This window comes from Asterias amurensis, chromosome 2 (genome assembly GCF_032118995.1).
Source record: "Asterias amurensis chromosome 2, ASM3211899v1".
Taxonomy (NCBI): Eukaryota; Metazoa; Echinodermata; class Asteroidea; order Forcipulatida; family Asteriidae; genus Asterias; species Asterias amurensis.
The window spans coordinates 21,262,673-21,278,178 of NC_092649.1; the positions used below are offsets into that span (position 1 = coordinate 21,262,673).

General features: G+C 37.3%; 1 protein-coding gene across 1 annotated transcript in view; it reads left to right on the top strand.

Annotated features, from left to right (window-relative positions):
- LOC139953648 (sortilin-like) overlaps positions 1–14,759 on the top strand; it is a 28,571-nt gene extending 13,812 nt beyond the window's left edge. Inside the window, exons 11-21 of the mRNA XM_071953155.1 lie at positions 352–425; positions 1,911–2,090; positions 2,701–2,806; positions 3,711–3,879; positions 4,706–4,890; positions 6,457–6,640; positions 7,513–7,629; positions 8,308–8,410; positions 9,037–9,152; positions 9,539–9,638; positions 10,678–14,759. Of these exons, the coding sequence (XP_071809256.1) occupies positions 352–425; positions 1,911–2,090; positions 2,701–2,806; positions 3,711–3,879; positions 4,706–4,890; positions 6,457–6,640; positions 7,513–7,629; positions 8,308–8,410; positions 9,037–9,152; positions 9,539–9,638; positions 10,678–10,692 (1,349 nt within the window). The 3' untranslated portion in view covers positions 10,693–14,759. The remainder of the gene's footprint in view (positions 1–351; positions 426–1,910; positions 2,091–2,700; positions 2,807–3,710; positions 3,880–4,705; positions 4,891–6,456; positions 6,641–7,512; positions 7,630–8,307; positions 8,411–9,036; positions 9,153–9,538; positions 9,639–10,677) is intronic.
- The last annotated feature ends 747 nt before the right edge of the window (positions 14,760–15,506 follow it).

Below are 15,506 nucleotides of genomic sequence, written 5' to 3' on the forward strand. Positions count from 1 at the left end.
ACTAATTTGCCTTTAACCATGGAGTTAATATGACCAGCTTTGTAGTTTGAACCATGTACATGTAGGTACCGTCCGGGACAATTCTTTTTTTAACCCGCCGGTAATTTACCTCGTTTGAGATTGGGTGTCAGAGAAACCATGATATTTAACCAGCCACTTAAACCGCAGAGCTCTCATCAGTGGGTTGCTTTGGTATTTCTTTAGTGCATCTGAAGAACTGTGTACCATTCATAGAAATACAGTCCTGCGAAAATCTAATAAAAATTTGTCATCGAGATTTGTTTTACATCTACCTGTCCTATATTGTTATTGTGAACACCTTGATAATTAATATTGGAATATCTCCTATAGATACTGGTGCTGGAACTCTCTACACATCTGATGCAGATGGGATTGTTTTTTCAGTCTCACTGGAACAACATCTGGTAGGAAGCTTTTTACACAACTACATGTACAATCAATCTATAGACCGTATTGAATAACCGCGTGCGTGTCCAAATGTGTACATCAATGAAATACACAGCACGCAGCATTCCCGATTTTATTTCTACGGCACATGTAGCACATACCCACATACACGCTCACAGACGCCATGTTGTAGGGCATATATTTGAACGGTGACGTCATATTCAATGCGGTCTATAGACAATTTGTATGATTGCACATCATCTCTGTATTCCATTATATGACACTAAAAGTTTTGTACACAGAGTTCAAGGGACTAGCTATTGGTGTCTATTATTCTCTTTTTTAAAGAATCTTATTGTGGGGATCCAGTTTAAGTGAACGTTTGTTTCATCATGTCAAAGTCCCTACAGCTCTGTGTAAGCAAGAACGCATTCTTCATTAAAATAAGTGTGCCCAACATTGATAAAATCAAAGAAATAAATATATATTCAAAGAGTATTCCACCTCCTTAAAGACAATGGACATATTGGTAATTATCAAAGACTAGCCTTCACAGTTGGTGTATCTCAACATATGCATAAAATAACAAACCTGTGAAAATTTGAGCTCAATCGGTCATCGAACTTGCGAGATAATAATGAAAGAAATAAACACCCTTGTCACACAAAGTTGTGTGTGTTTAGATGGTTGATTTCGAGACCTCAAGTTCTAAATTTGAGGTCTCGAAATCAAATTCGTGGAAAATTACTTCTTTCTCGAAAACTATGGCACTTCATAGAAAGCCGCTTCTCACAATGTTTTATACCATCAACCTCTCCCCATTACTTGTCACCAAGAAAGGTTTTATGCTAATAATTATTTTGAGTAATTACCAATAGTGTCCACTGCCTTTAAGTTTTAGTCACTAGTGCACATGTTTAAACGAGATGACAAAAGCCTGAAGATACCCCCTATGTTAGAGTATGACCCATTTTAATCCATTTTACAAATAATATTTAGGGGCCTACATGTACACCAATAAATTTAATACAAAGTTATGCAAACCAATGGAAGTGTCGTGGCCGAGCGCTTAAGATAACCAAAATCAAACTCTGGTATTTCTGATCAGCAAAGTGTGGGTTCTAATCCCCAGCGGTGACACTTGTGTCCTTAAGCAAGACACTTAACCATTGCTTCGTCCTTCGGATGGGACGTAAAGCCGTTGGTCCCATGTGTTGCGTGACGCATGTAAAAGAACCCAGTACACTTCGAAAAGAGAAGGGGTTCGCCCCGGTGTTCCTGGCTGTTGCTGCTGTATGCGCCATAGCACCTTGTAAACCCTTATAAGGTGCTACATAATTGGGTCTCAGAATTCATCTCTGCAATAACTTATCTTTCTGAAAGTTTGTATATACTCAGCGCCTTGAGTACCTTGTTTGGTAGATACGTGCGCTATATAAGACTTTGATATTATTATTATCATTAGTAACAAGATTAACTTTTGTTTTCCTTGTTTTGTTTAGTTCCCTGAAGGTTCTACAATTACTGATTTTTATCGAGTGACGTCAGTTCGTGGTGTTTACCTTGCTAGTCAAGTAGAGAGTACCGACCAAAGTGTACATACAGTCATTACGTTTGACCGAGGTGGGGTGTGGCAACCAGTCAAGGCTCCCAAAGATTCCAAGTGTAAAGACTCTGCTACCGTGAGCTCATGTTGCTTAACCATTTTGTTTTTTAATTTTGGTTTTTACCCATACACCGATGTGTGTTAGCACTGTATACTCAGTACTTTCCCGAGTCCTGTGAAAAAATATCACAGGCATGTTACATTTTGTTTTTGTAAAAATTATTTAAAATGTATCTATTTATTTTGTTATTTATTATTTCTACATACCCCTGACAGTTTGGTTGTCCTTGGTTGAAAGGTGTCATGTGACCATCTTTACCTGTTATTAAACATCTTTTAAAGCCATAGCTGGTGCTGTTTTAAACCAAGGCCCAATTCCATGGCTCTACTTACCGCCGAATTCTCTGTGCCGAATTTCTGCGCTAGCTATGCAAGCGACTAATGCCTAGTTTATAACATGGAGTACGCACGAGCACAAGCAAAAATTATTTGCCTATTCGTTAAATATGTACCTAAAACAAAATGGAGGGAGGGGGACCTGTTTCCAAAAGTTTAGGGGAAGGGGATAGAAAAACTAAACCAACTAGCTAATTCGTAGTTTTAGTTTTATTTATGTTGTATTTGAGACTTAGGAAGTTGTTAGTATTTTAAGTTGATGACTTACATATTGTTATTTTTCTTTACAGTCTTGTAATCTCCAGATTCATAATCACTACAGTCAGTTTAAAGGAGTGAATGCTCCCTCTGCCCCACTCAGCCAACCTAATGCAACTGGACTCATACTAGCTCATGGTAAGCTGCTAATCTAAGGGATGTTAGTTTTGCATCGGGGATAATGAATATAATTTGCTCGTACCCTACACCGACGTATATTAACCACTGTTTACTCAGTACTTTCCTGAGTTCTTTGAAAATTCCACAGGCAAATCACTCGGTTGGGATTCGAACCCACAACCTGTGCATATTGCTAGATCACCGAGCTATCCTGGTGGCTTGGGGAAGTTTGAATGCTGACATTTTTACTAGGTTGTCATGGCCGAGCAGTCAAGAGCAATCAAATTCAAGCTCTGGTGGTTAAGTCATCTGATTGTGGCTTTGAATCCCTGTCGGCACACATGTGTCCTTGAGCAAGATGCTTGACTGTAATTGATTCTCTTCACCCAGGGGTATAAATGGGTACCTGCGAGGGTAGAGGTTGGTATTGTGTTTGAATAAGCCATCCGAGCGCCCGACAGCTCTGGTTTATATACTACCCAGGGAGTTGAGAAAGATTATAGGGATGTAACAAGTATGTTTAGGCCTAATGACCAGGGCACTAATGTAAAGCACATTGATTTAGTTTAGGTAAAATGCACTATGTAAGAACGAGTTATTATTTTTATTTTTATCAATATAAATCACAAGGGATATTGATATCTGAAACAAAAAGTCGCGTCCCCTTAAGGTGATCCCCTAGCTGCCGCTTCCCAGGTTGTATCGTAGTTTGGGTGTGATCCCTGGCTACACGGCAGTTAACGGTTGTATGGCTTCTGACTGGCACCCCTGAATAAAGATATTGACAAAATAGGGACAGCGTCAATAAAGGGCTAGCAAGCTCAGTTGGTAGAGCGTCATTGGTTCGAATCCCACTCTAGTCAATTCTTTGTTCAACCCCAAAAATTATTATTATTAGTTACTGTTTATTTGTTGCTTACAGGAAACGTTGCTGATTCATTGGAGACCCATGCACCAGATGTATTTGTATCCAACGATGGGGGTTATAATTGGACTAGAGCTTTAGTGGGACCCCATCATTACACAATAACCAATCATGGAGGCCTGCTACTCGCTATACCTGCTGAAAAGGATTCGACAAACACTATCAAGTAAGAAAATGGTTATTGCAACATTAATTTGTCCAGTCACTTTTTACTAAACTGAAGATGGTTTATGTTTTTTTTTTAAACATTAAAGGTTCACAGAAAATACTTGAACATGTTGAACAAAGTAAAACAATATTTAAATAGGGTTATCTTTTTGAAAATTTGTTTAATTTTATATGGAATTCACAAACTATTATAACTTAATACGAAATGGAGCATGAGATCATGATAAGAAATTTTAACAAGTTTTTCCAACTTTTTTATGCTAAGGGCATTTATGAATGGGAATAAAAGAGTGATGACTCGGTCTTGAACGTTCTATTAAAACCTTGCAGAGTCTTGGCCATATGCGATAAAAGATCTCTCTCACACAGCGACAACCCTGCAAGGTTTTAAATGAGCAGCACCACTATATAGGATTTGAGGCATTTCATGGTGAGGTCATCGTCAGTCTCCTGATGATGACTAGAGCAAGCTAGTCGAAACGTTGAGACCAATTTAAGAACTGACTCCACGGTGGTACAGTTAATTACGATCCATAAGCTAAAGTACTTGTAGTAGTCCCAGCCTATTTTCTTTTTTACAATCCGCCCGGGTAATAGTTAAAAGCAGGACAGTTCTTTTCAGAACTGAGAAGGCTCCCGAACACCCGAACAATCTACTCCGCAGTAGTAGAATAAAGAAAGGCTGTTCTCTTAAGAACAACTTTACCTGGCAAGTAGATACGCACATGGTGTTACCACAAACCAACTACATGTATATAACCTCACCACTCTTATTCCCTTATTCAAAGCTTCAAACATCACTTATGTTATTTGTTATCTTGTAGGTTTTCTTATGATGAGGGTCATTGTTGGAATGAATATGAGTTTTATTCTGAACCATTGACCATCACTGGACTACTACCTGAACCAAGCGCCAAGTCACTTAACATCAGCATCTGGGGATTCGGACCTCAAGATCGTAAATGGAGAGTAATCACTGTGGATTTTAGTGCTATATTAACAACAGAATGTAAGTATTGACCCAATTCACCTGACGTCATCATCAGAAAAATCTTGAATGCGCCATACTGGTGGGCAATTTCACTGTGCGTTTTTATATATAACACTATGCTGTGCGTTATGGAGTGAAGTGCGCATTTTAGGCGACGCGGCTATAATACACGTAAACCTAACTGCCCACCGACATGGTGAGCGTCGCATTAGTCACTGCGTGTGACGCGCATGCAAGGGGTCAATAGAATAACTCACACCAAATGCCCACTGTCAGTCAGAAATATAGCCTACTGGTAACTTATTTATCCTCAAAAATTGGAATTCTAGTGAATGTATTCCTGATACAATTTTCTAGAGATAGAATACATGCCAAGCAAAGCACATAGTTCCATATTTTCGTATTGCGTACTGCTTTATCTAGAAAAATTCTGCACATGTTAAAGCATTGTACACTACCCATTTATTATTTTACTACCCCCCCCCCTTTCATCTCGTATTGGTGTTTCTGCTTATTTTTTGACAATTAAGGGCTTTAGTTTTAATGTAGTATGTTTTATACGGTAGTTCTTGTATATACCATTTGTGTATTGCTTTTTACTTGCCATCTTTTGTTTTAGTTTTTACTGCAATTTTAGGGAGTGTTATGTATAGTGTAAAAAATGTTTTCCTTTTTTTATGAGCTAAGTCTGGGAGGGCACATCTTTTTTGATGACAGTTTTTTTTTACTTTTGCCCTTCCCTGGACAGCCTGTGCTTGTTTTATTGTTTTTCCGAAGAATTAAAATAAAATAAATAAATACAATGCAGAAAGGACATGGATTTCTGACCTAAACAAAGTTTTGCTCCTGTAATAGTTATTTAACATTCATAAATACCCCAGACAGTTTCGCTATTCCTATTGGTGGAGAGCGCGTCACGTGGGGGTGTTTAAACGGTTGATAATGACAGTTTAAGTACTCATCCCTACTCTTTTATTCTTTTATTATGTACCCCGCAAACTGTGATATCTAGACACAAGATCAGATATTAACAAGCTATGGTTAAAGGCAGTGGACACTATTGGTAATTACTCAAAATAATTTTTTTCATAAAAACTTTCTTGGTTAAGAGTATTGGGTAGAGATTGATAGTATAAAACATTGTGAGAAACAGCTCCCCTCTGAAGTGACGTAGTTTTCGAGAAAGAAGTTGTTTTCCACAAATTTGATTTTGAGACCTCAGATTTAGAATTTGAGGTCTCGAAATCAAGCATCTGAAAGCACACAACTTCGTTTCACAAGGTTGTTTTTTCTTTCATTATTATCTCGCAACTTCGACGACCGATAGAGCTAAAATTTTCACAGGTTTGTTATTTTATGCATTTGTTGAGATACACCAACTGTGAAGACTGGTCGTTGACAATTACCAATAGTGTCCAGTGTCTTTAAGTCATCAGTAGAGATCATAAACAGCTCAGTACCAAACTACTTAAAAGTATTACATGGAATCTATATTCTGCTTATTTGTGTGTCTTTCTGCAACTAAAGAATAATGCACTGTTACCAAAGTTTTTTGATTTCCTCACAATCCTTATCTGTTTGCAGGTAAAGCAGCAAACTTCATAGAATGGGTTCCCCATGAGTCCAATAACCAGAAAGGCTGCCTTCTTGGATTGAAAGAAACCTTTGAGAGAGTGAAGCCAGATTCAAGATGTCGTCTGAGCTATTCTCATCAAAACACACCCAAGCGATCTGAGCCGTGTCTCTGCAATAAAGATGACTATGAATGGTAACTAGCATTCATTCATTCATTCATTCATTCATTCATTCAACAGAAAAATGTTATACAAAAAACAAACGGCAGCCTAGGCGAACTAAATCACTATATATATAAATGAGTATTCCCCATATTAAAAGAGAAAAACATTTTACAAAAAGAGTAAACATTTATTTGCCTGCTAATATTAGCACAGCAATTTTTATGGCAACCAGTCATTTAGAAGTTGACACTCAGCTGGCAGTTGTGCTACATTCATAAATACCTCAGACAGTTTCACTATTTCTATTGGTGGAGAGCGCGTCACGTGGGTGTGTATAAACCTTTGTTTATGACCAATAAAAAGAGTTGAAACATGGGCGTGACACGCGAGCTTCATTCCTATTGGTCGAGAGCAACGGCCGGGACAGTTGTGCCACATCATGTGATACGCGCGACGCGCACAGCATTCCCTTATAAGGAGTTGTTTACCCGAGGGTGGCGGAAGGCTTTACCATTTCATAGCTGGAGGGGTGTTGTGTTGAAAGAAATCATTGAACAATTAAAATTTTTGCATTTATTTTACTTTTTGGGATTAAACCACTAGTTGAAAACCTCTTCACCACACATTGGTTCCCTTATTAATGTATAGAACCACGGCACAACGTGCAGGCGCACACACGCATATCTCCTGTTCACATGTTTGGGGGTCAAAATGTGCACCAAAGGATAGTCCACATGTTTACGCACCACTGCGCGTGTAAACACATGTAACATCCTTTTGTGCATGTTTTGAACCCCAAAGAAACACGCGCGTGCAAATGCGATGTGCATTGTGCAATGGGTCTACATATATCCAGTACCAGAACACATAATTGACACTAATTACTTGTATGTATATGTAGTGACTTTGGGTTCAGTCGTGACATTGCCAGTGATGAATGTGAAGTCAGCCCTGGTATTGATCCATCAAACCTTGATATCTGCATTAATGGAGTGGAGGAGCAAATCACTACATGGGGGTAAGATAGTTTGCTTGTAACACCTTAGATTAATGTGAACCAGAGCTGGTTATTAATAATATAATAATATCTAAGTCTTATATAGTGCTTGTATGTATCTACCAAACAAGGTACTTAAGGCGCTGAGTATATACAAACTTTCAGAAAGATAGGTTATTGCAGTGATGAATTCTGAGACCCAATTATTTAGCACCTTATAAGGATTTACAAGGTGCTACGGCGCATACAGCAGCCACAGCTGCAACACAGGGGCAAACCCCTGCTCTTTTCGATAAGTGCACTGGGTTCTTTTACATGCGTCACACAACACATGGAACCAATGGCATCCGAAGGACGAAGCATTGGTTAAGTGTCTTGCTTAAGGACATAAGTGTCACGGCTGGGGATTTAAACCCACACTATGCTGATCAGAAACACCAGAGTTTGAATTCGGTGCTCTTAACCGCTCGGCCACGACACTTTCACATATGTTGAGATACAGCAAGTGAGAAGACTGGTCTTTGACAATTAACAATAGTGTCCAGTGTCTCTAATGCAGTACAATTAATAATACAATAATAAAAATAATTTTTTTTTTTTTATATAGCGCTTTTCACACCGAAGGGCGTCTAAAGTATTTAACTACACTAGAATTTCAATACAAGTTATTTGCAATTTTTTGGTTTCTATTTGTGGTAGGTATCGTAAGATTCCTGGCGATGTGTGTGTCTACGGCTTTGAGCCAGAGAGGAGCTTTAATAAACTTCAAGAGAAATGTAAAAACGTTAGTTCAGCTAACCAGGTAAGATAACTAAGGGATAGTTTAGTGGTTTCCTAAGAACATGAAGAATGAGACAAATGCTAGAAAGTTGGGTTAAGGAGAATGGACGAGAAAGTGCAGATTCGTGAATGAATGTATGAGCCGAAGACGAGTGCATTGTAGTCATGAATCTACAACTTAGAGTCTATTCTCTGACTTAAACTATTTCCCCCATTGGTTATGTAACACAGTTTCAATGAATTGGATTTCTCAATAGTTACAACACTAGCGTACGTTGTTAGCTCAGCTAACGATAAATGGTTTCACTAAAGTAATTTTTTCTCAAATAAAAAACAATTTGTAAATTGAAAGATAACATATTTTCAGCTGTGTTTTGGTTGCACTTCATGCTATCTTTTAATTTGAAAAGACAGTCACTTTCAAGTTGAACTATTTACTAAAGTTTGTCATGAATCTACACTCAACTGTTGATTCGTAACAAAGTGTAGATTCGTGAAAATAATCTAAACTTTCACCAATAGAGTGGCGTCACAGAAATAGTTTAACAAGATGAAAACAGTTTAATGCCAAATCTCACGAACATTTATATTAAATGGATGTTGAACTGATAAAATATCTGATAATTAATCCATTTTTCTACCAATCAGGAGGGTGCACCTAAGACAGCAGCCATTGTGATGATTCTACTGGTTATTGTTATGTTCTCTGGAGGTCTGCTCTTTCTTCTACACAGACATAATAAGCTGCCCTGCCATAAACAAAAGTAAGTTTCACAGTTGATCACAAACATTTCACTTCTTGACATTCTGCGGTATCACCTCGTCTTGTTTATAATAATAATAATAATATTGAATAATAACATCTTATATAGCACCAAACAAGGTACCCAAGGCGCTTAAATATAGGTTATTGCAGTGATGAATTATGAGACCCAATTATTTAGCACCTTATAAGGGTTAACAAAGTGCAATTTTGATTTACTATTTTTACTTCCCCCGTTAATAAAAAAAACAAAAAAACATTTGTATTAAATGTGTACAGGTACAGTTGTGTTAATTTCGCCTCTGGCCATGAATACATTTTTTAATTGTGAATGAACTGTTTCAATTCAAATCGAAAACATTGAATTAAATTTATTTACTTCCACAGCTTGGAGTCGTATCGCTACTCTCAGCTTAGTCAAGGAGATGCCCTGGACAAGATTATTGATTTAGAAACTCAACCTACATTCCATGACTCATCAGATGAGGTACAAACAAACTCATATTAACTTCATTGCATACATACATACATACATATAGGGCATTTTTATAGCGCCACTACGTCAAGAACGCAGCGCATTAGATAGGATATAGAGAATGTTTGATACACTTCTTAAATGTTTGAAGAGAGTCAGATTTCCTAATTGAGGTGGAGAGTGCATTCCAGGTGTGTAGAGCAAAATGTGAGAATGTGCGACTTGAGGCTGACATAAGAAACTTGATTGAGTTAGGTTTCATGAGGCGAGTAGTGTCGGATGCTGAGCGTAGACTTGAGCGGCCAGGCAATCTAATGCAACATAGAACTTAGAAGCCGTCACTGTGTTACCTGGTCCATGGTCAAACCTTGTGGTCTCTGTAACAGTTGACTATCAAGGTCGCTGGGACTGGCTAAATTAACTCTGAAAACAGGCAGCTGTTACAAGAGGACACAGCTTGAAGGATGCATTGCGTACATTTTGAGCTGCAGGCACAAAAGGAAGATCTTAAACAGCTACCTGAGCGGAATGTTTTAACCGGAAATGGTATTTTAACTTGTTTATAATGCACTTGTTAACCATTTTAATGTGATTTTGATATGTGTACACTTCTGAATTTTTCGTAATTATCGATTAAAAAATCAGGCCCCAACATAAAGGTTTTGAAAAACTAAAAACACTTCTGCCGTTGACGACGCGAGTCAAAGGACAATGCTGCTGACGTCATCTCTGGGAGTTTGCTTTGCTACACCTCCACGCTGCAACAAAGCGGCTTTGCAAATTGGAGCTTCCAACTATGACGTTTTAGAGTGATTACTAACCGGGCTTTTTGCAAATCTCTCAGAAAAGCGCTGGATAAGGGCATTCGAAATTATTTTTGTTTTACACAATTGAAACCTATTTATAATCGAGTGACTTGATTTCCTTATTCATTAAAACCAGATTCAGCAACGTTCACGACTTGACATGTTCGTTTAAGCAGGTCTTTAAATTTCGCACTAAAAAATAACGAAGTATGCAATAACATCCATTTTGCTTGATTTCTCAACAGGAAATGCTCGAGTAGCTGGTTTTATATTGAGTAGTCGTTCTGCTCTGCAAGATGAGATGAGTGGATGAGTGCCTTCCAATGCTCACTGCACTAGGTAAAACTCAAGACTCGTTAAAATAAGGTATCTGTCAAGGCCCAGTGTGAAACTCAAACGTATTGTTAATATCTGGTGTTCATCAATACACAAAACACACAGAGGAACTCAGGGTGTTATCAACACAACATGTAGTACTCATTGAGCAACTTCAAGATATCTATCGCTACTCAAGACTCATAACACGGCTACCCACCACTTACAATAGACTCATGATCATCATCGTGAGTTTGGACTTATTTATCAATGTTGAAGCTAAAATGGTCAGTTCTGGTTAAATTAAATGCAAAACAAAGTAACATTGTTGCATTACTATTGGCCGTAAATTTATGATGTTATTTTTTTTTTTTTTTTTAACAAGTAAACAATTTGTGCCTTTTCTCTTTAAAATATGCTAAAGAAACTTGGTTGCCTATTTTTGAAAGTAAATATCAAGCTAGTTGCCTAAAGGTTGAGGCCGATTCAGTAGGTTAGTGGATTACCACATTACCCCATGGATAACCTGTACTTATTCACTGAATCTAATGATTATATTTTTGTGCAATTCTGTTGGTGTGTGAGGGGTGTTATAATATCAAATAACGGAAGAGTTTGCACACAAAATGAACGTGCCTTTTCTAATGTATGTATGGTGCAATGATTGGTCTAACAGAAACTTAGAGGTACATCAAGGTATAAACCTACAGGGGAAAATAACTGGGTAAATTTTTTACTAATTTTGTGTCGAACAAAGCAAACTGACTGTTCCCAAATTTATTACCAGCTATAGACATAAAATTATAGAAATGTATTTGGGTTTTGAAATGGCCGGCTGTCACAATTCAAGACTCAGCGGGGATGAAAACTATTGTTAATATCTGTACTTATTGGTTGAGTGGGAGCGCTGTGTTCTTGGCCAAAGTTCACTGTTCTCGCGCCCAAACTATGAGAACATGACCTGAGAACAAAACACTCTGAACAAGTGTAGGGCATACTCACTTCAGTGAAGATGTTCACTTTACCAATTCCAATTTATGGATGAAAAATGGAGAACAATGTCACAAATTGTTCAGTGATGTTTCAACACTGGACTAGTGGCTTCATCAGACTGGCAACTCATCACAGCTGGTTTTCTTGTATAGTTATCAGAGACAACTATAGAGAGGGCGTTCATCACAAATCATTTTAATAAATGCATGATAACCGAATGTGAAACTCACTTATTGCACTTGTATTATATTTTTGTTCAAATATTATAGGCCCTAGGCCTACTAGATTAATAGTGGAGTAGTCGGCCATTTTGAAAGGGGGAGTGCGTTACTTGCTTTTATTAAAAAAAAAAGTTATTAATGGCCTGACGTTTTGATCCCAGCAGAGTCTTTTCTCAAAGCAGAGTCTTTCAGAAAAAAGCAAAGCCCTCACTTTGTTTTGAGTGCTTTCTGACTCTCCCTCTCTCCATTCATGTGTTTCCACTTCGCTGCTTTTGTTACTTTAGTTACCTGTTCATGTTTGTTGCGTTATCGTTTAGCGTTTGAGAAAAAGACTCTGCAAGGGTTGAAGCATCAGGCCATTAATAAATTTTTTTTTTGCATTTAAAGCCATTATACACATTCGGTAAACAGTATTGTCCAAGTCCCACACTTTGTGTTTAAAAAACTTATATATAAAATAACAAACCTGTGAAAATTTAGGCTCAATCGGTCATCGGAGTCGGGAGAAAATAATGGGAAAACCCACTCTTGTTTCCGCACGTTTCGCCGTGCCATGACATGTGTTTTAAACAAAACCGTAGGTCTCGCTATCGAGAATTGATATTGTTTTAATGTTTTCTCAAAAAGTAAAGCATTTCATGACATAATATTTCAAGAGAAGTCTTTCACCATTACCTTCTGTAAACCCTGTAAATGATTTGTAAATCTGTGAACTTTTTTTTTCTTTTCTCTGTACCAAAAGTGTATAATGGCTTTGAACCATAAATCCTTTTGGTTGACAAGTAAGGAGTTTGCTACAGCTTATTATATTTTCTCACTTGTTTATACCAACACAGTTCATCAATACTGTGCACCTTCTTTTGTTCCATGTACATAAAGATTAATGGGCTACACATGAGCTGATGATTGGATATGGCTCTATGTTTGTCAACTTCAATAATTTTGGGTTTGGGGTTAGGAGTTTAAAGTGATAAAATCACTAGCGTTTTTGACCATGTGAGAGCGTGGTGCATTTTACATGCTACAAAAAAAATGCTAACTGTTAATGCATTGGTGTTTACTGTTATCAACTTGGCCATTGATACAGTACATGAAAACAACATAGACTGTCAAAATAAATTAAGATGTTGTGATGCAAGGAATTTCGCTGTGGAAAGCACCCTTCTTAGTCAATAATACGTTCATTTGATTTTGTAATTATTCAGTTTTGTTTTGATTTAATGAGGGCATTTTTCAACTTTTTGAAGTAAATAGTTTGTACATAATGAACTGAAACAGCAATCCTTGTAAAGGTCTGAAGGTGGAATCGGCTCTAACTTAATACAATTTTTTTCTTCTCTTTTGTAAACAATTTAGGAAGATGCTTAATATATCAATTATCCTTCAATTCATTTGTTTTTTAAGCTTGTGTTGAAATACAGGTCTTCAATTGAAATGCATGAATGTTTGGTATTGGTTGTAGCTCACTGCATGTTTTTCATAATTTATGTACGCTAACTTTACAGTTTTATTTTAATTGTCTGAGACAGTTAAGTTTGTTGGTGGGATCAGTCGCTTCCATTTTGTTTTGATTGACATGATTGAGGCTTTGCATGGTGTGGATACATACAACATAGGAAGAAACTATTTCTCCTGAAAACGAGCAGAGTATACTGTTTGAAACGCCGTGACCACACCGGCTCTTTTCAGAGCCAACACTTCCTCAAAAGAGGTTTACGCATGGTTGGGCCCGCAAGTTCACTATTTATTTAAAGTTTCTTCCATTTTGGTGTGGGGACAATTAACATTTGCATACTAATTTAAATTCATTTAGAAAAATTCATAAATAAGGTAATGTTTTTGAATAGCCGTGTCGGTGAAGGGCAAATATTTAGTAATAATTGAGCAGAACGCAATATTTGCATTGATCCTGTAACTAACTATTTGTTTGTTTGTTTGTTTGTTTGTTTGTTTGTTTGTTTGTTTGTTTGTTTGTTTGTTTGTTTGTTTGTTTGTTTGTTTGTTTGAATGATCTTCCCATCAAGGGAACTCCCACAAAGGGATACATGTATAAACACCAAGCTGGCAACATCCAATCTCTCACACACACAAATTTGTTTAACGTTACTCCAACAAAATGCTCTAAAAAGTATTGAGTTTGTTTAGTTTTTATCTGCTTCAGAAAGTGTCAACTACAGTATGTGTGTATGTAAAAAGAAAAAAGTGGAGATATGTATTTATCTAGCAGCAAATGTGCATTTAAGTTTATTTCCTGAGACTTTCATGGGACATTTAAGACACTGGACACTATTGGTTATTGTCAAAGACTAGTCTTCTCACTTGCTGTATCTCAACATATGCATAAAATAACAAACCTGTGAAAATTTCGAGATCGATTGGTCACGAAGTTACGAGATAACTTTAAAAGAAAAAAACACCCTTGTCACACGAAGTTGTGTGCTTTCAGATGCTTAATTTCGAGACCTCAAATTCTAAACTTGAGGTCTCAAAATCAAATTCGTGGCAAATTACTTCTTTCTCAAAAACTACTCCACTTCAGAGGGAGCCGTTTCTCACAATGTTTTATACTACCAACCTCTCCCCATTACTTGTTACCAAGTAAGGTTTTATGCTGATAAGTATTTTGAATAATTACCAAAGGTGTCCACTGCCTTTAAGCCATAGGTCCAATGTACTAGGAAAGGAACCCAGGACACTGGGTGTGGATGAGTAGGAGTTAAAGGAACACGTTGCCTTGGATCGGACGAGTTGGTCTATAAAAAAGCGTTTGTAACCCTTTTTTTATAAAATGCATACGGTTGGAAAGATGTTTTAAAAGTAAAAAACAATGATCCACACAAGTTTGCCTCGAAATTGCGCTGTTTTCCTTTTACTATGTGAACTAACACTGTCTGCCATTTATGGGAGGCAAAAATTTGACTCCCATAAATGGCCGACCGTGTTAGTCGACGAGGTAAAAGGAAAACCGTGCAATTTCGAGGCATGTTTGTGTGGATCATTGTATTCTACTTTTACAACATCTTTCTACCCATACGCATTTTATAAAAAACGGTGACAAACGCTTTTCAAAGACCAACTTGACAGATCCAAGCCAACGTGTTCCTTTAACCCCGGTGTTTCTGGTTCACATAGTGATAGCAAGCACCCTTGTTTACATGTTTCCTCAGGCTTGTGAGCTACAGTGATTACGAATTCACTTATGAGACATCCTTTGTTTCGATTACCAGAAGTATATAACAATAGTAAATAGTAAAATGTGGCAACCAAACGACCAAACTCATTGTTAGGCATTGGTTCTGTAATCATTATTTATTCAAGAACATGTGTGAAATATTTTACTAAGACTTGCATGTAACTGCTTACTGAAAGGCTACGTACATGTATACATTTTGGATTTTGGGAGTGTTTGTACGATTGTTGGGAGTGTTTTGGGTTACAAATTTTGTTTGAGCTGTCAAAAACTGTTTACCCATATATTCATGTAATGATGCATGTAATGTCAAGAAATTATCTCAATTGACACAAGTGCACTTAATATGCTTCGT